A 23,795-nucleotide genomic window follows, 5' to 3' on the forward strand; every position below is an offset into this window, starting at 1 on the left:
ACCAGTCAGAAGTTGCGAGTGGAAAAAGATCTTTCATCAGTGAAGGAACAATTTCCATTATTAAAAGAATAATCAGTGTTAGAACTTACTTGCAACAGAGCCTTTCTAAAGGACCACGGAGTCGCTTTAAGTGTGATCTCTCTGCGTATTTGTTTTTAAAAATTTACCAGAGGGAGGATTTAAGATCTGCAGTCTCCTAGTCCAAGGATCTCTCAAAGGCTAAGGCAAAGGATCAGAAATGATAATAATTAGAGCAGAACTTTGAGCACTTGGTTCGGAATTTCCCATTGCATTGGCAGGAGGGCAGGCACCTTCTGTCCTGGCACCTTCCTGCTGTCTCGGGTTGGCCAGGTCCAGCCTGCACCTTTGTTCAGCTCCGCCCAGTACCGCCTGGCTGCGGCCTCTCTGCCCACCGGCCTCAGAGCCAGCTCTGCATGTGCCGAGATGGGGCTGCCCCGGCCAGTGCTGTGGCTAAGGAGGCTCTGGGTCCTCTTGCAGGTGGCCGTGCAGGTGGCCGTGGGCAAAGTGTTCCTGAAACTGTTTCCCGCAAGAGTCAAGCAACACATCGTGGCCATGAATGGGAAGAACCCTCACTTTTCCTATGACAACTGGGCCCCCACCCTCTACAGCATGCAGTACTTCTGGTTTGTCCTGAAAGTCCAATGGCAGCGACTAGAGGACAGGACTGAGCCAGGAGGTCTGGCCCCCAACTGCCCTGTGGTCCGGCTCTCGGGACAGAGGTGCAACATTTGGGACTTCATGCAAGGTCAGGAGACTGTTACAAGCTTGAAATGTGCTTGGAATTGGGGTGCCAGAGGAGGGTGGGGAGGTGGGTTGGAAAGTCCTGAATTCTACTCTAGCTGCTTCTTTTTTGGGTGCTTATCTTCTTCTCACTTCCTGAAACTGGGACTTCTAGATTCTGTTCTTCTGAGTGGCATCACCACCTTCCCAGACCCTTAACCCACAAACCAGCCACCCTGGCCTTCAGCTCCTGCCACACGCTCTTCAGCTCTGTGGGGTCAGCTCTTGCTCGTCCGTCAAACTGCTGCTCGGCGACACTTCCCTGGCTCCCCCAGACTAAGCTAGCCCCTCTTCTATGCTTTATGTCCTTCACTTTTCTTTATTTATCCGACCTGGTAGGTAGTGATGTGTGGGTGTTTGGTTCATGTCTGCCACCCTCACTGGCCTGCACACTCTGAGCAGGCGAGGCCCATGGTCTAACCCACTTTGTGCCCTGGTGTCTGCTGCTCCACAGTGGCAGGTGCTCAGTGAATATGTGTTGAAGCTCTCTCTCTCTCTCCCCCAGGCATACCAGTTCTATTGATTTGGGGTGTCATCGACCTCTCTTTCCGTCCTCACAGTTCTTTTCCTCCTGCCAGGCCGCCTTCCTCCTCCTCCCCCTCTTCCCACCAAATTTGTGACTGGCTGCCAAATCACCCTTCCACAAGCACATGCCTGGCTCACCGACCTGCACTCAGAAGGAAGCCTGGGCCCAGCCCTGTGTTCAAAGCCCTCCCTGGGCCAACTTCCACTTCCCACCCCAGGCTCACCTGCAGGCTTCCCCTCATGCTCTAGCCTCCACAGGAACTCCTGGGCCTTGCGTGCCCCTGTGCTTTCCCTTCTCTACTTTACTGATGTTGGTTCTTCCCCTCAATCACCAACAGTCCCAGAGCCCTCATCTTCAGGGGCCTGCTCCCATCCCATGAGCTGTCTCAGATCCCTACAGCTAACATGCACTCTCTCTGCTGAACTCCTGGCTCTGTGTCTGCCCTCTCCTTGGACTCTGATTCTTCCCACCCAGCATCTGGCTGCCGAGCACAAGTGCTTTTTTCCTGCCTGATGGGGAGCCTTGTGACAGAACTGTGTCTGATTCATCTCTGAATTCCCATGACCTGGACCCAGCAGATAGAGTGGAGAAGGTCCCTGAGGCAGTTGACTAATCTAGGATTTTCCTTCCTTCCTTCCTTCCTTCCTTCATTCCTTCCTTCCTTCCTTCCTTCCTTCCTTCCTTCCTTCTTCCTTCCTTTTTAAAAAAGATTTTATTTATTTATTTATTGGGCAGAGAGAGAGAGAGAGAAAGAGCACAAAAGCAGGGTGGGGAGAGGGAGAAGCAGGCTCTCTGCTGAGCAGGAAGTCTGATGTGGGGCTTGGTGCCAGGACCCCAGGATCATGACCTGAGCTGAAGGTGGACACTTAACTGACTGAGCCACCCAGGTGCCCCAATCTAGTATTTTTCAAACCACATTCTTTAGAAGCCAAATACCACAGATATGCTTTGCCACATTAAGTTTCCTGATTGAAGTAATTTGGGAAACCCTGCACATCATACTCTCCTCCTGGAAATTCATAGAGCACACAAATATTTAAAAAGCTCTAAGAAGCCCTGAAGCTTAAAAACCAACAAAACTTGGAAAAACTGATAAAGTACTGACTGATTTTCCTAACACACACGACCCCCAACTCTCCACCTGAGGAAATGGCCATTGTCATCACCCAGGTTCCAAAGAACACCCTTTAAGAAACATTGACCTAATCCAATCCTCTCACTTTAGAAGGGAGCTGGAGAACACCAAGAGGCAGAGGTAGCAGATCCAGGGAGTGACCAAGTCAGACCCAGAGTCTGGGCTTTCTCATTTCATTCTCTCTAGTGCTCCTCAGCAAGCATTCATGAGCACCTCCTCTGTGCCTGGTGCCCCACTAGATCCCAGGCACTCGGAGTTTGGTAAGAGCTTGTTCCTTCCACAGGTTTATGGCTTCATTGCACAGAGGTAGATGCGATAAATAAATCCTCACAGTTCTGTGAGATGTGGGAGACTGTAAAGGTATATAAAGTTTGCCTGCAGGGCTTGGGAGCTTTCCTGGAGGAGGTGGTTTTGGAACTAGGCCTTGAAAAATGAGAAAGACTTTTGTAGCTTGGGAAGGGAAAAGTATTTCAAGCAGAGGGAAGGGAAAGAGTTTTTTGCTCATGACTTTACAACTGCACTACACAAAGGACCTCCTTTTATTCAACATCCACTAAGTGACCACTGATAATAGGAGCTATTGAGAATAACAGCTAACTTTTATTGAGTGTCTACTATGTGCCAAGCACTGTGCTAGCACCAGGTCAGTTCACTGGATATCAATCATCTAGTGACCAGTGCCATGAAGGCCAACTTGCCTCATGGTCAATTTACAGAAGGTACTTGCTTCTTTTAACTCTTCACTTTCAATGGACCAGTATATGTTTTAAAGACTGTTCCATTTGTCTCTGGTCCCGGCTATTGCACCAAAGACCCAAGAATGGAGAGAGGGGACCAAGAGACAAAAGAAAACTCTACCTGTAAAACAGAGTTGACTTTCAGCACATTGATCCAGAAATAATTGTACTGAATGGTCTGGAAATAGTAGGTGCTGGTGGTACAGAAATCAATATGACCGGTGTCTCCCCTGGAAAGTCTCATAGCCCAGAGGGGGAAATGGTACAGTGAGAGAAGGAACCAGAAGGTTCTGAAAGAAGTGGGATAGGGTAGGGAGATGGTCAGAGGAAGGCCTCTTGGAGAAAAGGCTGGTGAGCCAACTGTATAGGGACAGTGAAGCCTTGGGATGGGTAGGGAAGAGGGAAGTGGTGAGCAAAGCAGGGCAGAGGAGAGGAGCCACAGAAGTCCGAGGTGTGGAGGAGCATTGGTCAGTTTGGCAGAAGCGGGACTGGGAGGCATGAGGTGGTGAAGGATGAGGCTGAACACATGATCAGAGACCAGTGCTTAAGGGACCTTATGTGTCTTGCTGAAGACTATAGACTTCATCCTGAGGGTATTGGTGAATTCTAGAAGGATTTTCAAGCAGAGTGTTAACAATGATCAGGTCTACTTAATACAAAGAGGTCCTATAACTGCTTTGTAAAACCACCAGCCACTAAAAAACTCTGATGTATACTTTGGGTATAAATCTGAATTCATTTTACAGCCATAGACTGAAATGTCTAGAAGATTCTATGGACAATCTAAAGCAGTTCTTTTGTTTTTCAGATGTGAATGCCCAGAGAGGTAAATTCCTTGCTCAGAGTCAGTCATACCAGGAGTTCTTATGGAGTCTGACCTAGAACTCGTGGCTTCTGACTCTCTCAGCTAGTGTGCCTTTGGTTGTTGGATAAGACAACAGAGGCTCAGAGAACTCCCAGCTGCCTCCTCTCTTCTGCATGTTCATGCACATGTACACACATGACACACACACACTCCCAGACACACACACACAGCAAAACATGGACTGACTGGTGTGTTGTGATAGGAAGGCAAGTCTAGATAACTTATTTTCTAGGTACTTGGGAGTTTATATAAAACTGGATTTATTTCAGTCCTATTTATTACCTTCTAAAATCTCTCCAAGTGTACTTAGGAGGTGTCATCTAGTAACGATAAATGGGCTTTTGTCTGCTGACAGAGAGCCTCATACAGGGGTTAATTTACTGGCCTGGAGGTCATGATGGTGGATTCAAGACCAGCTACTACAAAGCTGTTTTCCCATTTATACAGACAGGTTGGACTTGACAGTACTAGCCCAGTATTTGAAATGGTGTTCTCTGCACCGTGACTTGTGCACACAGGCAGAGTGCCAGTCCTCTGTACCATCACCCCCTTGCACTCATCCATCCTCTCTGCTATCACAAAAGTGGGGAACTAAGTTTAAACTTTGCCCTTGATACTGATCACTGTACCCAACCACACTATAAATAATTAAACACAAGGCTCTGTCTCTTCCAGTTTCCTAATTAGCGAGTGTTGAATTTTCTTTTTTCCAATTAAAAACAAAATTCCAGATAGCTAATATTTAGCACTGATCCTGACCTGAAGACTTTTGGGTTCTTATCTAAAACATGATTCTCTGGGGTCACTGGAGGCCAAGGGCTGGCCACTTGGCCTTAACTGGCCTCTGAGCCTACCCTGTGAGGTCTGGCAGCCCTGTCACATGGGCGAGGGCTTGTGTAATCAACCAACAGGAACTGGGGCCCACTCAGTGCCCCGTAGGGCCTCTTAGGAGAGAATCTATAAGCCAAGGACAAGGAGAGCTTTGTATCTCCCGGTCAGCTTTCTCTTCAGGTATTGAAAAATGAGGACTATATAACCAATTGTTTCTGTCTTTACATGGCCACCAGGAAACTCAAATGTTAGTTCAGTTATAATGAGTGCATGGGACCTTAAGACTGCTTTATTTGTTTTTCATCTTTCCCTCCTGATCTCTGCTTCCCAGAAGGGCATGATTATTTTTTTATTAAAAAGATATTTTATTATATGTGTAGGCTGTTTCAAACTCATTGCACAATAAGGTGAGCATATAACTAACGAAAATAACCATCAGCAAGCTAAGATCCCCTCTGTTCCCCTCCATCAGCAAGTCCTGTCTGTTCCATCTTTCACCTTCTCTGCAGCTTACACACTAGCCCGGGCTCCTGTTATCTCTCACGTGCGTTTCTCTGACACCCCCTAACTGGATGCTCCCCAATTCCATTCTCATCCTCAGGCCTTTCTCCATAGAGTGATCTTTAAGTGTAAATCCAACCATGTTTCATTATACATCCCTACCGTAGGAGTCAGGGTTCCAGCCTGCAAGCCGCAGGAACTCACTCTGGCCTTAGTCACACACCTACACATACAAAGAACACATTAAGAATGTGTTGCGAGATCCCCAGAATCAACCACAGCTGGAGCACTGGGCCTGGTCTGTCTTTTTGCATCAAAAGTCTGCTGCCAAGGTGGTTGCCTTGGGAATCAACTGCCCCCACCCCATCCCCAGCCCAGGACTCACCATCCCAGACAGGGGCACTGCCACTGGGCCGTGGATGAATTCTGCTGTGTCAATTACTCCAGAGCCAAAGAGATCTCTGTGGGATGGTCCAGTCACCCCAGCCTGGGTCACCGCTTATCCCTTGGCTGCCGGGGACAGAGAATAGACCAGGACCCTCTGTCCTCTGTCGAGGCAGACCCTCCGATGGGAGAGCCTGCCTCCCTTGGCCCGTACCTACCTCTCTCCAGTCCTGCCACTCATTACCCACCCTTCCTTACTTCCGGCCCCCTCCCCAGGCCTAGCTCTGGTCATAGTGGCCTTGCAGGTCTTTGGACACGTGCCAAGCTCTGCCTGCCTCAGGGTCTTTGTACAGCATAGAGTCCTTTGGTCTGCAATACCCTTCTCCCTCTGCCCATCGCTAGCTCTTTCTTAGCCTTCACCTCTCAGGTTAAATGGCGTCTCCTCGGGAGCCTTTCCTGACCCACCTGTCTAAAGCAGGTCACTCCTTTATAGACTCTTTTGTAACACTTATCACAAGTTGAAATGACCACATTTACGTGTTTACTTGTTTTTTTGCCATGGAACAGACCTCAAATGGCATGCAGGCAGAGACCTGCTGGCCTTGTTCTGTGCTGAATCCCCAATGTGTGGCAGAGTGCCTTGCACACTATAAGTGCCACATAAATGCTTCGAGGCAGAAGGAGAGTGTGCCTGGGGACATGAGGATGAAGGAGGGGCAGGCTCTGCCCTCAAGGGGTGACAAGTAGCCTGGAGGGCACAATACTGCAATGGGCCGGGTTACAGTGCATGGCCCTGCTGTGCTCTGAGATGTGAGGGCAGGGCTCGACGGTGTAACTCTGGCCATGGGCAACACCAGGTGCTGGCGGTGCCCTATGGTTGCCCCTAGTTGAAGGTGGGAGAGTTGCAGAAGGCTCCCACCCACGGCTGGCTTCATGGGGGTGGGGCCAGTAAATCACACAGGAAAAGGCCCTGAACTTGGGGTTTAATGTTTTGCATTAAGCTGTCTTCAAATCCTTAATCATTTTACCTTTGAATTTGCATTTTGTAAGTGAAACCTGTTGGGACAGTAGAACATGCCAAGGGGGTTGGAGCTGGGCTCATGCAGGATCCTGCCCTCTTGCTCCCTAGGAATGTTCTCCATGACCCCCCCTTCCACCCTCAGATGCAGGGCTCGTCCAGCCTTATCCCCACTCCTGCCCTGTGACTGCCATCGCCTTTTGATCCCAGAGGGGCCCGAACACAAGCACAGCAGAGGCTGGGGTCAGGTGTATGCATCCTGCAGCATCTCATGGCAGGGCGTGGAGGCAGCTGTCCCCCGCCTGGGCCCACAGTGCCAGGTGCAGGTTGTCAAGTGATGGGGTAACAGGGTAGGAGAAGCCTCTCGTCCCCTCTCTGCCCCTGTCAAGGGACCCAGCATATCCCTGAATGCACTTGTTAGACCCTGTGAGGTGGGTGGTGGGCATATGGATAAATGTCTAGCTCAATTCCTGTGCTCCAGGCCGGGGCAGAGTGTGTCAGTCTGGTGGCTGGAGGGAGAGGGAAACCAGTGGCCCAAGGCCATGTCACACACACGTGACCACCGAGTTTGGGGGGTGCTGGGTGACCATGAGGGTCCACACTCACCCTATGAATATCCCTATGTCTGTGCAGCATGCAACACTAAATAGTAGCTAGAAAATACCGTGCCAGTGCAAGAGAGAAGCCATGGAAGCAAAGCAAATCTTTTTATTTTCATATATTTAGTGGCACTTTGCTCCCTACTTTGTGAACAAGGGATCCAGCCTTTACATTTTGCATTGAGTCAGCAAATCATGTAGCCAGTCTTGCCACCCTCCCAACCCTGGCCTTCATTCTCCATCGCTGCCTCTTTCACTTGGAAGCTCCAGGACCAGATAGCTGATACCAACAACTTACATTTATTGAGTACCTACTATGGGCCAAGCACCATTTTAAACCCTTATCTATACTACCTGTAATCCTCATAACAACCCTATAAGGTAAGTATTATTATTATGCCCACTTGTGAATGAGGAAACAGGTGCTTTGAATGAGAAGAACACTGAATTGAGAGTGTAGAAGCCAGAGTATTAATTTTAACTCCACCATTGACCAGGTGTGTGACCCAGAGCACGTCTGTAGACAAGGAGAAAAATCGCTTATATTGCAGTACACTAATCTCATCACACGAGAAAATGGATGTGTGTGTGCCTTATAAATTGCCCAAGAGGGACTCTCATTATTTTAATCACCACCTAGTGGCTGCAGGGGGTGTCCACTGAGACCCCTTGATGAAATCCCCTCATTGTGGAGCAGTGAAAACTGGCTCCAGCCTCTGCTAAGTCATGCTCTGTAGGCTTCAGACCCCCACCATGGCCTGGCTCCATCTTCCAGGGAAAATAAAAATCATAGAAGTGAGAGCATCTGGAGCAAAGGGGAATCAATGTTGTGTGTAGGGGATTGATGGTTGATGGTTCCGTTCCTGTTTCAGGCAACAGGCCATTGGTGCTCAATTTTGGAAGTTGTACCTGACCTTCATTTCTTTTCAAATTTGACCAATTCAAGAGACTTATTGAAGACTTCTGCTCCACAGCAGACTTTCTCATCATTTACATCGAAGAAGCACATGCATCAGGTACAGAGAGACTCCCTGTCCCTGCCTCTTCCTACCTTCTCTCTTCCCCCCTGCTTTCCACAAGTCCCCCACCCCCACCCCAAGGTTGGGAAAGGGAGAGGAAGAGGAGGGAAAGAGCCACTATTTACTGAGATCTGCTATTTTTCAGTTCCTTCTGGATTTACCCACCACTTGGTAGCTCCCCAGTCTGTGCTTCCAACCCGGTGCACAGAGCAGAAAACCTAGAGGGGGGGCCTGGGTGGCTCAGTCAGTTGAGTGTCTTACTTAGACTCAGGTCATGATCCCAGGGTCCTGGGATGGAGCCCTGTGTTGGGGCTCTGAGCTCAGCGGGGAGCCTGCTTCTCCTTCTGCATCCCTCCCCCTGCTCATTCTCTCTCTCTCTCTCAAATAAATAAAAATCTACAAAACAAACAAACAAACCTGGAGTGACAGGTCCAGCTAGCCAAGTTCCCAACATTTTGAAGGGATGAATAGGAAAATCAAAGGAGAGAAGCTAATAGGAGGAATTTAGTCCTGAAATGTCACAAGTGAAATGACTGCTTTATGTGTCTACATGTGAGATCCCTCCTAAGATTCTCCAAGCTCACAGGGACACTTTGGTTCATCCTGGTCAATTGTTCCCAATTGGTTCTTTTTTTTCTTTTTTTAAGATTTTATTTATTTATTCATGAGAGACACAGGCAGAGGGAGAAGCAGGCTCCCTGTGGGGAGCCCGATGTGGGACTCAATCCTGGGTCTCCAGGATCATACCCTGGGCCGAAGGCGGCGCTAAACCGCTGAGCCACCCAGGCTGCCCCTCCAATTGGTTCTGATTGAGCATCTGATGGTTCTGATTGAGCATCAGAAGCAGGTGGAAGGCTTGTTAAAACAAATTGCTGGATCCCCACTCCGGAGTTCATCAGTCAGATCTGGGATGGGGCCTGAGGATTCACATTTCTGACAAGCTCCGGGTGATGCTGAAGCTGCTGGTCTGGGAACCAACCTTGGAGAACCCCTGCCCAGGCTAGCTTTCACCTAGGGCAGGCATTCTTCCTTCACCCCTGACAGGTGGTCACACACCCTCATTACTTCACAGGATACCTTGTTCCTTTGCTGGACAGCTCTGTTGGGGAAAGCTCTTCCTGAAACCCCTACAGCCTGTGGTGTAAGCCCCTTAAACATCACAAAATTATCAGATACACCACTGTCTCTCTGATTTTCAAGGGGATTGAACCCATGAGAGTGGCCCAACTCTAAAACCCAAAGATTGAAGAAGGCAAGAAGTCACGTGTGGCTGGGTGGGACAAGTGTCATGTACTCGGCATCTTCCACAAGATTCGTCTGTCTCCCAGTCCTTGGCAGACCCCGTGTCGTGGAGCTCAGCAAAAGAAGGATGAGTGAGTGTGGTTAGGCCAGTATTAGCTTTGCTGGTTTATCCGTGGGTTAAGTGTAGGTTGCTTCCATTATCAGCAAAGTTGGTCCAACAGTGTTTTCTCCAGTACAGTCCCTGGATCCCTGATGTCAGAGCCACATGGTGGCTTGTTAAAAATGCATATTCCAGGGCCCCACCCCAGGCCCATTGCATCCGGATTTATTACACCCAAAGGATTGAGAACTTCTTTCAACTTAATACTCTCTTCACTTAGCTGGCAGCTAAGAAAGAGCATTTGGGCTCTGTCAGGTATCTGTGGTCTTCATGGCTGAGAAGACATGATGCCTTGATGTCATCATAGCTGACAGCATTTCTCCAACTTTGGCATGTGCTTAAATGACCCAGGGACCTTTTGGATCAGCAGGGCTGCAGTGCTATTTCCCATGTGATGATTATGCTGCTGGTCCAGGGTCTGCATTCAGAGTAACAAGATCCAGCTTTAATCTCCAAAGGAACAGGTTGTAAACTGCAACAGGAGGGGTGGATCGTCACAGAAATTGTTTCTGGTCCTGATACCTGCCTCCTGACCCATTTCTCCTGGGATCAGCCCAGGATGAAACTTTCCAGAACCCAGGGCTGTCTATCTCAAGCCAATGAGTAAAGAACTTCCTGACCCTGTTCTTTTTTTTTTTTTTTTTTTTTTTTTCTGACCCTGTTCTGATGCAGACCAGTTTCTTGCCTCTGTGCTTTGCCAATCCTTGTTCGGGCATTTCTTCCTCCTCCCCACCTCCTTCCCCAGGGTATTGTTTCTGTCAATCAGATGTAAGTGGGGATGGCTTGAGCCCCAGAATTAAAATGCCCAGAGCCAGCATCCACCAGTCCCACAAGGTCTTGGGTCTGTGGCCCAAATCAGTTTCCCATACAACACATGTTTGTCCAGGTGAGTTATAGGGAGGCATGAAGCATGGTGGGAAGAACATGGACTTCGGAGTTTCAGACCTGAGTATGGGTTATAGCTCTAACACGTGCTGGCCACATGCTGGCCACAGGACCTTGGGCAACTTACCTTCTGTGCCCATTTTTGTGACCCTGAAATAGGGTAACACCAACTTCACAGAGTCACTCACCTGACAATATTTAACGAGTACCTACCATGCGCCAGCCCTGTGCGGAGCCTAGGGATATTGAGAGGAAAGATACACACAGTTCCTGCCTCTCAGGAGTTCACTATTAAAGCTGGGGAAGTGAGTCACTGCTCTTCTCCAAGGCTCTGTATTCTCAGCTACAGAATGAGGGTGGGAATCCTAGCTTGACATCCCCTAGGAGGTTGTTGTGAAGCTCCAAGGAGCTAATGGTTGCACAAGACAGACTACCTCAACATGATACAAATGTAAGCTGGTGTTATCATCATCTACAGTTTTCAGGTCTTGGGATGGGTAATGGTTACTTTAAACTGTGGCCAGGCACTTGTATCTTGGTGTGACTTTCTCCCGAGAGCTGGTTTTTCTTGGAGGGAGTTTCCTGAGCAGGGGACTTTGAAGCACTGAGGAGATGGAGCCATTTCCGCCGATAGACTTAACTTTCTACTGCCCTGGGAGGCAGCTATGACTGTAAAGACAGACAATGTGGCTTCTGAAGGAACTCATGACCACCTTACCTGGGCCCCAGGCTCCCCAGGAATGGGGCAAGTAGAAGGGCAAGGTCAGTAGCATTTTATGGTTATTTTTTTCAGCCCATTAACTAATTAGTACCACTTCCTGTGAGGAGACAGAAGGGCATGTTGGCAAATGAGGCCAAATGAAAAACTCCATTTAAGTTAAGCAGCCTTAAGTGGGTTTGGTTGGGGCATCTCCAGAGCAAAGTAGCAGAATACCTGTGGTATAGAATAAAAACTGGGAGCTTTCCCACCTGTCTGTTATTTGGGGCAGTGAAGCAAAATAAACCAGTATTTTTCAAGCAGCTTCTGTGAACCAGAGCACTGTGAATTCCATACAAGTTGCCTCACAGCCAATTGCAACACTGGTCCTATTAATCCCATAACAGATGGGGAAACTGAGGATTTAAAGAGATTTCAAGAGCTTGCCCAATATCACAGAGCTGAGTGTGTCAGGGAAGGCTTCCCAGAGGAGGGGGTGTTAGAGCTGTGGTTCTCAAAGGAGGGTGATTTTGTCCCCCAAGGGACATCTGACAATGCCTGGAGACGATTTTGGTTGTCAAAAACAAATTGAACGGGTGAGGGGGCTGGTGCTACCTATCTTGAGAGTAGAGGCCAAAGATGCTACTCAACACCCTGTAACACACAAGATGGCGCCCCTACCACCAAACACCAATAGTACCAACGTTGAGAAGCCCTATGTTAGGGTTGAGGCCTAAAAGGACAGGAAGGATCTCAAATACAGAAAATATGGTAAGGAGACAGGGAAGGGGGAGGTCCTTCATTTGAGGAGGAGTCACTTCAGCTAGATGTGGAAGGACCAGCAGCAGTCATGATGAGAAGTGGGAGGGGGGAGAGACGGTTCGGATCATTACGTGTTTGCTAAGGCGCTGGTTCTGTAATTGGTTTTTAAGCAGAGAGAAAAATCTGATCAAATTTTGTGTAAATAATCATTGTCAGAGATTTTTGGATGATGAGTTAGAAGGTAACAAGATCAGGAGGCAGGAATATTTCTTAGGGGTTGAAAGTAAGGGTCCTTGTCTGGGTCGCAGCTGTACTTGGCTAAGAGCTCACCCTAAGTGGCAGACATCGTGAGGCCCTCCGTAGAGCTAATATCAGCTACGGCAGCAGAAGTCCTAGGAAAGAGAAGGTCCTACTCTCCTCACACTGTGGATGGAGGCAGCAGGAGGAACAGGGTGGAAGTGAGGGTTGTGGGGGTTGTGGGTCAAGGAATCCCAGGTGTTTCACCCACCTGGCTGGAGCAGAGGCTGGAGGAATGCAGGTGAGACAGGCCAGTCACTGAGGAGCTTGGGATTTATCCTGAGGATGATAGGGAGCCATCAAAAGACCTAAGCAGGAGAGTGACACTGTCAGATGTGCGTTTCGGGAAGAACATTCTGGTGGAGAATAATTAGAAGAGGGAGATTGTCTAGACTCTAGAATGGTAGTTCTCAAACTTCGGTGTGTTGTTAAATCATCTGGAAGGCTGTGAAAACAGATCAGTGGGCCCCATTCCTGGTCAGTCTAGGATGGGGCCTGAGAATTACCAACAACCCCCAGGTGATGCAGCACTGCTGGTCTGGCCAGAATGCACGCAGAAAACCGCGGCTCTGGACACTTGCCTCTCAGAGTGTGGTCCAGGGACCAAGCAGCCTCGGCTTCCTGGGCACCAGCTAGACCCTCAGTGCTTCCCTCGATAGACTGTGTCAGAATATTCCTTCTACAAGATCCTCTGTGGTTCAAAAGCACATTCAAGTTCAAGAAGCACTGGCCTGGGATCCCTGGGTGGCGCAGCGGTTTGGCGCCTGCCTTTGGCCCAGGGCGCGATTCTGGAGACCCGGGATCGAATCCCACGTCGGGCTCCCGGTGCATGGAGCCTGCTTCTCCCTCTGCCTGTGTCTCTGCCTCTCTCTCTCTCTCTCTCTGTGACTATCCTAAATAAATAAAAATTAAAAAAAAAAAAAAAAAAAGAAGCACTGGCCTAGTGGACTCCCTCCCGCTGAAGAGCCAAGTTCTTGGAGTCAGGAGCCCTGGGCTTCAGTTTTGGCTCAGTCAGTAACTCCCTATGACATCTCATGTATTCACCTGGACAGTGGGCCGAGTCACGGCCATGGGCTCCCCTACCTGGGACTCTCAGTTCAAGGGGGTGTGGGTGGGGGTGGAGGCATGTAACCTGTAGGAAAATGTGTTGAGCCTATAAGCCCCCCCATCTTTTGCTTCTGTAGATGGCTGGGCCTTTAAGAACAACGTGAACATCAGGACTCACCAGACTCTCCAGGACCGCCTGCAGGCAGCCCGCTTGCTGCTGGACAGGGCCCCCCCATGCCCCGTGGTGGTGGACACGATGAGGAACCAAAGCAGCCAGTTCTACGCGGCCCTACCCGAGAGGCTCTTTGTGCTCCAGGAGGGCAGGATCCTCTACAAGGTGACTGGGGGCGAGGGGCCCAGGAAGGGCACAGGCAGACCTGCATTCGAGCCGCTGCCCAGCCATTAACTGGCCATGGGACCAGGGGCAAGTCCTCTCTTCTCTTAGAGTTTCAGTTTCTTTTTCCACAAAATGGGGGTGCTGCCCCCCACCTTACAGGGGGTGAAATAATTCACAGGGATGCCCCTAGCATTTGTTTTTTTTAAGATTTTATTTATTTTTTCATGAGAGACAGAGAGAGGCAGAGACACAGGCAGAGGGAGAAGCAGGCTCCATGCAAGGAGCCCAACGTGGGACTCGATCCCAGGTCTCTCCGGGGTCATGCCCTGGGCTGAAGGCAGCGCTAAACCGCTGAGCCAGTCCGGCTGCCCAGCCCCTAGCATTTGGACAGAGCTGCAGCCTCTGGCTGCCTTCTGAACCCAAAAGACTGGCCTAGCCCTGGTTCAGAGAAGGACACTGACTTACCCAAGGTCACACTGCACCCAGCTCTGATTCCAATTCTAAATCCTTCGGATGGGATGGGCCAGGAGTAGGAGGGTGTGAAGCTGCTCATCTCCGAGGCAGGCCTGATCCTGGAGGGGGTTGTGGGAGGTGGGAGCAGAACAAACCTGGGGGATCCCTGGGTGGCTCAGCGGTTTAGCACCTGCCTTCAGCCCAGGGCATGATCCTGGAGTCCCGGGATCGAGTCTCGTGTCGGGCTTCCTGCATGGAGCCTGCTTCTCCCTCCTCCTGTGTCTCTGCCCCTCTCTCTCTCTCTCTCTCTGTTTTGTGTGTGTCTTTCATGAATAAATAAATAAAAATCTTAAAAAAAAAAAAAAAGAACAAACCTGACAGTTAGGAGCTGGCAATACTGAAGCAGGGATTCAAGGCAGGAATTGAGTCTTGGCTTGCTTTCTGGTGATTGTGCCCGGCTCAGGGCTTCCAGCCTGGCTGGGGTGGGGGATGCAAGCACATCCCCTAAGAGGGCAGAAACTGTTTCATAGCTGCTGAAGGGATTTCAGACCTTGGAGAGCACATGAAGCCCAACCAGGTGGCTGCTCCTTAGTCCATGGGTCACGCTAGCCCTAATTCTGCAGATGAAATGAGCTACAATGTGCAGATGAATCCCCAAGATGCCAAGGTCCACAGCACAAGGACACTTCAGGTCCTTCTTCCTTTCTTCTCCCCAGAGACATGGCTCTAAGATGACATGACTGAGGCCAGCGGGGTTAGGCCCTGTGGAAGTACTGGCAACACAGAAATGAATTGAAAATGGCCTGCCTCTTACTTTGAGTCTAAGGGTTAAGGAAGATCCACACAGAGTGCTCCAGTGTCCCAAGGACTGTGAGACTCCAGAGCAGGCATCACCAAACCTTTTCTGCAAAGGACCTGCTTATAAATATTTTACCTTTTTGGGCCAAATAATCCCGGGCATGACAATTCAATCCTACTGTTATAGCATGAAATCAGCACAGATGAGATGTGAATGGAAGAGTGTGAGGCATCAGGACAGATGTGACTGTCAGATTGTAAATTTCCTGACCCCTGAGGAAGGGTAGGCTCTTCAGAGGTAGTGACAATTGCTTGGGCCTTAAAGGCTAGAAAGCCAGCCAAGTGAGCAGGGTGAGTGAAAATCATTACAAATCTAGGGAAGAGAATGGGCAAAGGCACTGAGGCATGTTAGGGCACGGCATGAATGGAGAATTGGGGGCATTCGGTGACAGGGGTCTCATTCTGGACCCAAGAAGTTGAGCCTATCTCTTAGGGCAAAGGAGAGCCATTGATGAATTTTGAGCAGGAGAGAGGCATGATCAGATCTGTATTTTATTTTTTTAAAGATATTTATTTATTCATGAGAGACACACAGAGAGAGGCAGAGACATAGGCAGAAGTAGAAGCAGGCTCCCTGCAAGGAGCCCAATGTGGGACTCCATCCCGGGACCCCGAGATCACAACCTGAGCTAAAGGCAGACATTTAACCACTGAGTCACCCAGGTGCCCCTGGATCAGTATTTTAGAAAGATCATGGGCTACTGGGTGAGGCATGGACGGGAGGGAGCAGGGACTGAGGACGGGGATAGTCAGGAGGTGGCACAGCTGTCCAAGTAGGAGGTAAAGAGGGCTGAACTAGGGCATTGGGACTGGGGAGGCAGAGGTGGTTCTGATGTAGGATGGGTGGAACTTGCTGTGAGGGATAGAGAGGATAAGGCCTGTCTGAAGGTCTAATTATGGAAGAGCAGCTTATTTGTATAGACCCCTTTGTCCTTTTGAAACTATTCACTTTACCCCCTCCAGTTCTCCTCATATATCTCTGTCCAGTGTGCCCCTTAAATGTTGGCACCACTGCATACCCTCTTCCTGGGTGATCTCATCCACCTTACAGTTGCCTCTGCCACTGACGACAGCATTGTGACAAGTCTTCCATAGCCGTCACCAGCCCCGTTCTCTCAGCTAAGCTCCAGAGCTACCTATTCCTGTGGGGCAGAAATCTGGGAATGCTGATTCATTTCTCTTGCAGGGTAAACCTGGCCCTTGGAACTACCATCCCGAGGAAGTTCGTGCTGTTCTGGAAAAACTGCACAGTTAGCCCGGAAAGATCCCCCAGTTCTATAGGTGATCCACAGGAGGGCTCCTCAAGTCCTGGCTCTCCTCCCAGCCCAGGTGGCTTTTACCTCTTGACCCGTGTCACTAGCTCAGATTGGTCTGATCTAACCAAACAATTGTACTCAGGAAACGAAGCAGCGAGTAAGCTGAAGGTTAAAGACCCTTCACCTCGACGCTGCCCCCACGGTAGAGACCACAATAATTGCACATCGTCCCCATGTGAGAAAGGTCCCTCCCCACCGGCATACTGCTGGGGTGTGCGGTCTGTCTCCAGCCACTCTGATCCCACGTGGTCAGATACAGCAGTCCTCATGTGAGTCAAACTCATTTTACCAAATCTGCCGTTTATGGACACCATCAAAAAGACACTAATTTGGCTGTTAGAACCCAGCATGGGGAGAATGCCAGTTGCTTGGAGAGATGAGTAATTGAAAGCTGTTGTACATTTATGCAGAAGCTCATATTCGAAACTATTTCTCTGATTTCTTTGCAAGTCTCCTGATGGTCATTTGTGTTAGATTACATCAGACCGATGGACAACCATTGGTATTCATCTGTTTTAACTCTGCTTCTTTTCATGTTTGTCTATGACGGCCACAGCCTAAAGCACACACAGCTGTGACTTGATTTGAAAGAAAATGTTTTAAGATGCAGCAAGCTAATACAGAATGATTAAAATATCTCAGGCTATTTGAGACGGCTTCGGGGTGATCTTTACATTTTCTTTTCCAATTTGTGTCAGCCTGTTTTATCTTGAGTTATAGCCCAATGTAATTTGATCAGCAAAAATACCATATGCTGGAAGCGCCTCATTTGGTGGGAAGAACATTCATTCTCCGTGGGTTACATATCAAATGTTGCTTTGTCTTGTGAACTCCAGCTAAAGAATGTTTCACATTGGAATCCAGCTACCTTCATAACATGACATAAAAGAATGGACGTGGGAGACAGTTTTCTAGCATGAAAACACATTCTCCTTGGCTCTGCCTTAAGTGCTACAATGTTAACAATATGAATGTTGCTATTTTATTCTTTAAAAAAACTTATTAATTAATCATCTACCAGGTAGACCATGTTCAGATATGTTAAGTCATCTAATCTGTATTTATTTCAAAGAGGAGATTATTATCCCCATTTTACAGATGGGAAATTAAGACTCAGAGCTAAGGAATTTGTGGAAGGTCTCAAAACTAGTAAGCAACAAGCTGAGATTCCAACTCTACCTCTCACTTCAAGCCAGAGTCCTGGCTCTGCTCTGTGCTAGCTTTGTGACTTTGGCTAAGCTGCACTGGTACCCTGAACTGTAAAGAGGGTTACTGGTGGTGCTGGCAACATAGAGGAATTGTGAGTAAAGCACTCAGAACTGTGCCTGCCTTGGAGCAAATGCCATGGGTGTGCTGGCTGATATTATTATAAGTCCGTTCCACAACTGCCTCCTTGGGTCCCCTTTTTAGGGAGTCGGGGATGGAGGGAAGGCAGGACAGCAGGGACCCCGAATAAAAAGTCTTCATCCTGCCCAAGCAATTGCAGGAATGAGTTTGTGAGGGTCCACTGAGGGGGAGTAGCTGTGCAAACAGCAGGACCAACGTACAGCTGGGGACTGTCCCTCCAAAGTGCTGATTCCATACAAGCAGACAGCAGAGAAGACCATGCTTCTCTGGGTCACTCCTCAGACGGTCTCCCGATTCATGCCTGGACAGTTTTCAGAATGTTAAAGTAGACCCCAAGCGTTCCAAGTCAATTCTCTTCAGCTTAAAGCTTCAGGCATTCATTGGGCCTTGATTCTTTTTCTGGATGCTGAGAAATGCCCAGAGGGACCCAGTCCCACCTCACCCCACGGGAGACAAGGCACACACAGCAAAGACCATAACTCAAGGTGCGTATGATGGGGAAGTGCTGAGATAAAGGCTAGCTGCTCGGGGAGTACAGAGGACAGAGCAATCCTGCGGAGCCAGCCGGGTTTGGGAAAGCCTGGTGGAGGTGGTGGCCTCTGGGGTGGGCTTCGGGGGGGCCCAGGCCTTCCACATTCTGTGATGGGGACCTGGAGAGTACAGGAAGGGCAAAGGACACTTGTGGAGAGAACCGCACTGCAGAGGTTGAAAAGAACATGTGCAGGCGGCGGCTCAGGGGGTCTGGGCTCCAACCTGCTAAACTGGCCTCGGACTATTTCATTCCTGGTCAGCTCAGCCTGGAGTTTAAGCAGGTGTGTTAACATATCTTATGCAGCCTGGTTAGGTGTCCACTGAAGGATTCAGGATTCCTAGTCTGCCACAGAGATGACATCATCGAGAGTCTCAATTTTTCCAAGAAGGGCACATGGGGGCGCCTGGCTGGTGTGGTTGGCTAAGCGCCTGACTCTTGATTTGGGCTCAGGACCTGATCTCAGGGTCTTGAGATGGAGCCCCATGTTGGGCCCTGCGCTCAGCGGGGAGTCTGCGTGACAGTCTCTCTCTCCCTCTCCTCTGCCCCTCCCTCCACTCTCTCTCAAGTAAATAAATCTTAAAAAAAAAACAGAAGGGCACCTGGATGCTGTACTCCCTGACATCTGACATGCTCGCACCTGCCAGCCTGTTGTCTGGAGCCTGCAGGACCGCCAGCTGGGATTCAGACTCGCTTTACCGTTGTCTAGCAGTCTTGATAGGAAGAGTCTGAGGCCAGCCTGACTGATTTCTCACGGCACCCGAATTGCTTTTGTCCTACCTGAAAACCTGTCAGATTCCTTCCTTATACTTGAGGTTCAGTAACTTCACCAAGACATAGTCCAGTGTTGATCGTTCTGATATCAAAATTTCCCGTAGTACTGCTGGAGTCTCAATTATTTGTCTCCCCCCAGATTCATATGCTGAATCCTAAAGCCTGATGTGACAGGATTAGGGTAGGACTGGGAGGAGCACTGAATGAATCACCGCTCAGGAGGAATCCCTGAAGAATTAGATTAGTGCTGTTATAAAAGAGGCCCCAGGGAGCTAGCTTGCCCCCTTCCACTGGGTGAGGATACAGAAGTCAGCACCCTCAAAAGACTGCCCTCACCTGACCTTGCTGACACCCCAATCTCAAAGTTTCAGGCCCCAGAATCATAAGAAATAAATTTCTATTGTCTATAAGCCACCCATTTGTGGCCTTTTTGTTATAGTGGCCTGAACAACTAAGGCAAATACAATATCCTCTTCTGGTCCTAAGATTTAATAATAATAATAATTAATAATTCTTCTTCTTCTTCTTCTTCTTCTTCTTCTTCTTCTTCTTCTTCTTCTTCTTCTTCTCTTCTTCTTCTTCATATCAGGGACATTCTCTTCAGTTGCCTGGAACATCTTTTCTATTGTATTTTGTCCTACACTCTTGCTCAGGAACTAGAATTATGGCTATGTTGTATCCTCTGTTCTTCCATAGCTGTTACTTTCTCTAGAACTTTTTAAAAGTCTGTGTTCTTTTCTTTTCTTTTCTTTTCTTTTCTTTTTCTATGTTCTTTTCTATTTCATTTTGTGATTTTTCTCAAACTCTGTCCTCTGACCTGGATTTCTCTTAAACTGAGTTTATCACTACACTAGATACAATTTGTTGGTTCTCGCCCATTCCCATTTGCCCACAGAGCCGAAAGCCTGAAGGTTGCATTCTGGTTAGGTTCTGCCAGAGGGAAGAACTGGTGGGAGATTAGAAGTTGGGTGGAAAGGAGAAGCCATTTTTTTCTTTTCACTTCTGGCTGGAGAGACGGCAGGGGACTGTGCCCCCTGGCTGCTATCACCAGCCAAGGCGGTGGGGGGCTTCTGTTCAGAGACAGTGATGGTGCCTCCACTGGTCAACAGTGAGTGTGGCTCATGGCTGCCACCTCTGGGTTACATACCCATCTCCTATTTGCTTTCCCAGCCTCTTCCACATTTGTAGCAGATTCTCTGCATTATTTCCCTCTCTGCTTTAAAGTAATACCTGGAGCAAATGCAGTTTTCGTAATTGGATGCTGACTGCTATGATTTCCATCATCATCTCTTTGCTTCTTATGTGGCTTTACCTCTGAAACGGTTTTCTTTTTCTCTTCTGTTTCTTTCTTTCTTTCTTTCTTTCTTTCTTTCTTTCTTTCTTTCTTTCTTTCTTTCTTTCTTTCTTTCTTTCTTTCTTTTAAATTTATTTATTCATGAGAGACACAGAGAGAGACAGAGACATAGGCAGAGGGAGAAGCAGGCTCAGGGATCAGGAATCCTGATGCAGGACTTGATCCCGGACCCCGGGTTCACACCCTGAGCCAAAGGCAGACGCTGGACCACTGAGTCATCCAGGTGTCCCTCTTCTGTTCCTTAGCATCGGCAGCTCACTGTTCATCTTCTGTGCCTTATAATTTTTTTCTTTAAATCCTTGTATCTCTTCTCTGATCTCTTCTTGTCTTTTTAAGGGATAATCCTGGGTCTCGGTTCTTGTGTTCTTTAATTTCCCTTGCAACATACGCTGTGTATCCACCTTATTTTTGTTTTTTTCTTCCATTTCTTTTAGTTGCTAGTTACAGTTCCCTATAGTACAGTGAGTGGTTCTCAAACTTCAGCATGCTTCAAAATCACCTGGAGGGCTTGTTAAAACACAGATTCATGGGGCCCAACCCCAGTATTTCTGACTCAGCAGATCTGCAGTTGGGATAGGAAATCTGCATTTCTAACAAGTTATCAGATAAGGGGCTGCTGCTGCTGCTCCAAAGACCACACTTTCAGAAGTGTTGCTATAGTGGATGTTGTTGGAGATCCACCCAGATCCCTCTCACCAAGCTGGCACCCATCTGCCAGCTGCGGTGAGTGTTGGCTCACAGATGCCCCTTTTCCTGAGAAGGTTCCTCAACAGGAGCTATGTTATCCAGAAATTCCTGAGAGATTGTGTTCCCCTGAGGGTGATCCATGGTCCAAATGATTGATGATGCATTTAGAATACAAAGTCCTGGTCCCTTGCCTCAAAGTGACAGTATACCTCTCTGGTGCCATTCATGGTGCAGAACTCCCTATGGGATCAGGCTGGGGCTTCAGTTGAAGCCATATCTTTTTTTTTTTTTTTTTTTAAGATTTATTTATTTTGAGGGGAGGGAGGGAGGAGCAGAGGGAGAGAGTCCTCAAGCGGACTTTCTGCCAAGTGAGGAGCCCAACAGAAGGCTCCATCCCACAACCCTGAGATCACAACCTGAATGGAAACCAAGAATTGGAGGCTCAACTGCCTGAGCCACCCAGGTGCCCCTGAAACCATATCTTTGATTAATTTTCTCCTCTTGCCTAATCCTGCTTCCTGAGAGAGCTCATTCAATACATCACTCCTTCAAGAGTCCCTATTTTGGGCTCTGTTTCTAGAGAACTTGACCTAAAGCAGTCCCCTTCTGGGTCTGTTCTGATTACACTTTAATAGGGCTTATTGTTTGCTGGAACAGAGCATAGAAGGATGAGGAGGAGTAAATTGGGGCAATCTACAATTTTCATTTAGATTGGCTGTCTTAAATACCCTCTTATTAAGTTCATTAACTCCTTTGCAGTGGGGCTCCTAGAAATCCCCTTCAGTCCCATTCTCTCTGTTTCAACTGCCTTTTCACCACCTGCTATGCATAGATTTCCTAGGGCGTAACTCTAACCCCTAATGTGACTGTATTTGGAGACAGGGCCTAGAGGTGGTAATTAAGGTTAGATGAGGTGAGGCTAGGGCACTGACACAAAAAGGATGGGTGTCCTTTTAAGAAAAGACACCAGAGAGGGGTGCCTGGGTGGGTCAGTCAGTTAAGCACCTGACTTCGGCTTAGGTCATGATCCTGGGGTCCTGGGATCAAGCCCTGGGTCAGGCTTCCGATTTGGCGGGAAGTCTGCTTCTTCCTTTCCCTCTACCTCCCCCTCCCTCACTCCTACCCCTATTCACACTTTCTCTCTCAAATAAATAAAATCTTAAAAAAAAAAAAAAAAAAAAAGAGCCCAGAGAGCTCTTTCTCGTCTGTATAAAGAAGAGGTCATATTAGCACATAAGGAGATAGCGCTCATCTACGAGCCAGGAAGAGAGGTCTCAACCAACTATGCTGGCACCCTGACCTTGGCCTTGCAGTCTCCAGAACTGTTAGAAAATAAATTTCTGCTGTTTTAGGGCGCTAGGCTAGCGCCCTAGCCTATGGTGTTTTGTTACTGCAGCCCCAGCTGTCCAAGGTGCCCTCCTTCACCATGCCTCCTCCAGCAGTCTCCTCTGTTGTATCTTGTCTGTCTTTCCTTCAGTTCCATCTCCCTGACCCTCTGGGGACATTCCCCCTCCTCTGAAGTTACCTGCGGGGTGAGATGGCTCAGTCTAATAAATGGTTGAATCAGACCTTCATGTCTGTGACATGTTCAAGGTCTCTAGGTCTGGGAGAGCATGGCAGTTCTCAGTTTCCTTTTCACCAAAATCCTGATTTCACAGTACTTAGTGAAAGTCCTTTCCAGTTAGAGGTTGTAACTATTTCCTTTAAGATGAAATTCTTTTTTCTTTCTGTTTATAATTCTTTTTGTTGTGAATAATGAGTTTTGAGAAAGGGGATGGAGGGATCCCTGGGTGGCACAGCGGTTTAGCGCCTATCTTTGGCCAGGGCACGGTCCTGGAGACCCGGGATCGAATCCCACGTCGGGCTCCTGGTGCATGGAGCCTGCTTCTCCCTCTGCCTATGTCTCTGCCTCTCTCTCTCTGTGTGTGACTATCATAAATAAAAATAAAAAATTAAATAAAAAAACAATGTGGCTACTATATTTTAAAAAAAGAGAAAGGGGATGGAGTAAAAATCTCTCTGGTTATTACTAACACGTATTTCTTTCTTATCATGTATATCATGCTTATTGATATACATGGATATAGGATGGATATCCATCCCATATTTAGGTATCCTATCCATCCTATCCTCTTTAGGATATGTAAATATCCATCCTATATTTACATATGATTTATATCCCTTTATAAAGTAGGATATTTGATGTCTGTATAAATGCTTTCTAATGTATGGATGCATAGTTGTTTCCAGTTTCCTGTCCTGTAAATAGCATTGCTATCAATCTTTTTTCATTTGTCATTTATCTAATTATGTCATTAGGATATATTCCTAGAAATGGAATTTGTCAAAAGCTATGTGCCTGTTTAAAACTTTGCACACTGCCACATGTTAATTTTTAGAAGGTTTGGTATCAGCTACAAAGGGCTACTGGAGCATCACATAGAAGGTGAAGCCCCCAAAGGATGCCCTCCATAGAGGGGCATTTCTGAGACAAAACCATAACAGCAATGCTTTTTAAAAAGTCTGTATAAATGAGTGAGATTCTCAAGAATTTTCATTTATGTAATATTTCTCTGCCCTGTTTATGAGTACATGGTAAAAATGTCATTAGATTTTTAAAGTAAAAACCTGGGG

The 23,795-nt window shown here is 48.0% G+C and overlaps 1 protein-coding gene across 2 annotated transcripts; it reads left to right on the forward strand.

The window, feature by feature from the left end:
• The first annotated feature begins 375 nt into the window (after positions 1–375).
• DIO1 (iodothyronine deiodinase 1) lies at positions 376–17,121 on the forward strand. Of its 2 annotated transcripts, XM_077891841.1 has the most exons (4): positions 384–766; positions 8,270–8,413; positions 13,644–13,843; positions 16,341–17,121. In XM_077891841.1, the coding sequence occupies exons 1-4, from the start codon at positions 445–447 to the stop codon at positions 16,407–16,409; spliced, it is 735 nt and encodes a 244-aa protein (XP_077747967.1). In that variant the 5' UTR covers positions 384–444; the 3' UTR covers positions 16,410–17,121. The 2 variants fall into 2 exon arrangements, with proteins under 2 accessions (XP_077747966.1, XP_077747967.1); XM_077891840.1 differs by lacking the exon at positions 8,270–8,413 and having other exon boundaries at positions 376–766.
• The last annotated feature ends 6,674 nt before the right edge of the window (positions 17,122–23,795 follow it).

This window comes from Canis aureus, chromosome 3, assembly GCF_053574225.1.
Source record: "Canis aureus isolate CA01 chromosome 3, VMU_Caureus_v.1.0, whole genome shotgun sequence".
Classification (NCBI taxonomy): Eukaryota; Metazoa; Chordata; class Mammalia; order Carnivora; family Canidae; genus Canis; species Canis aureus.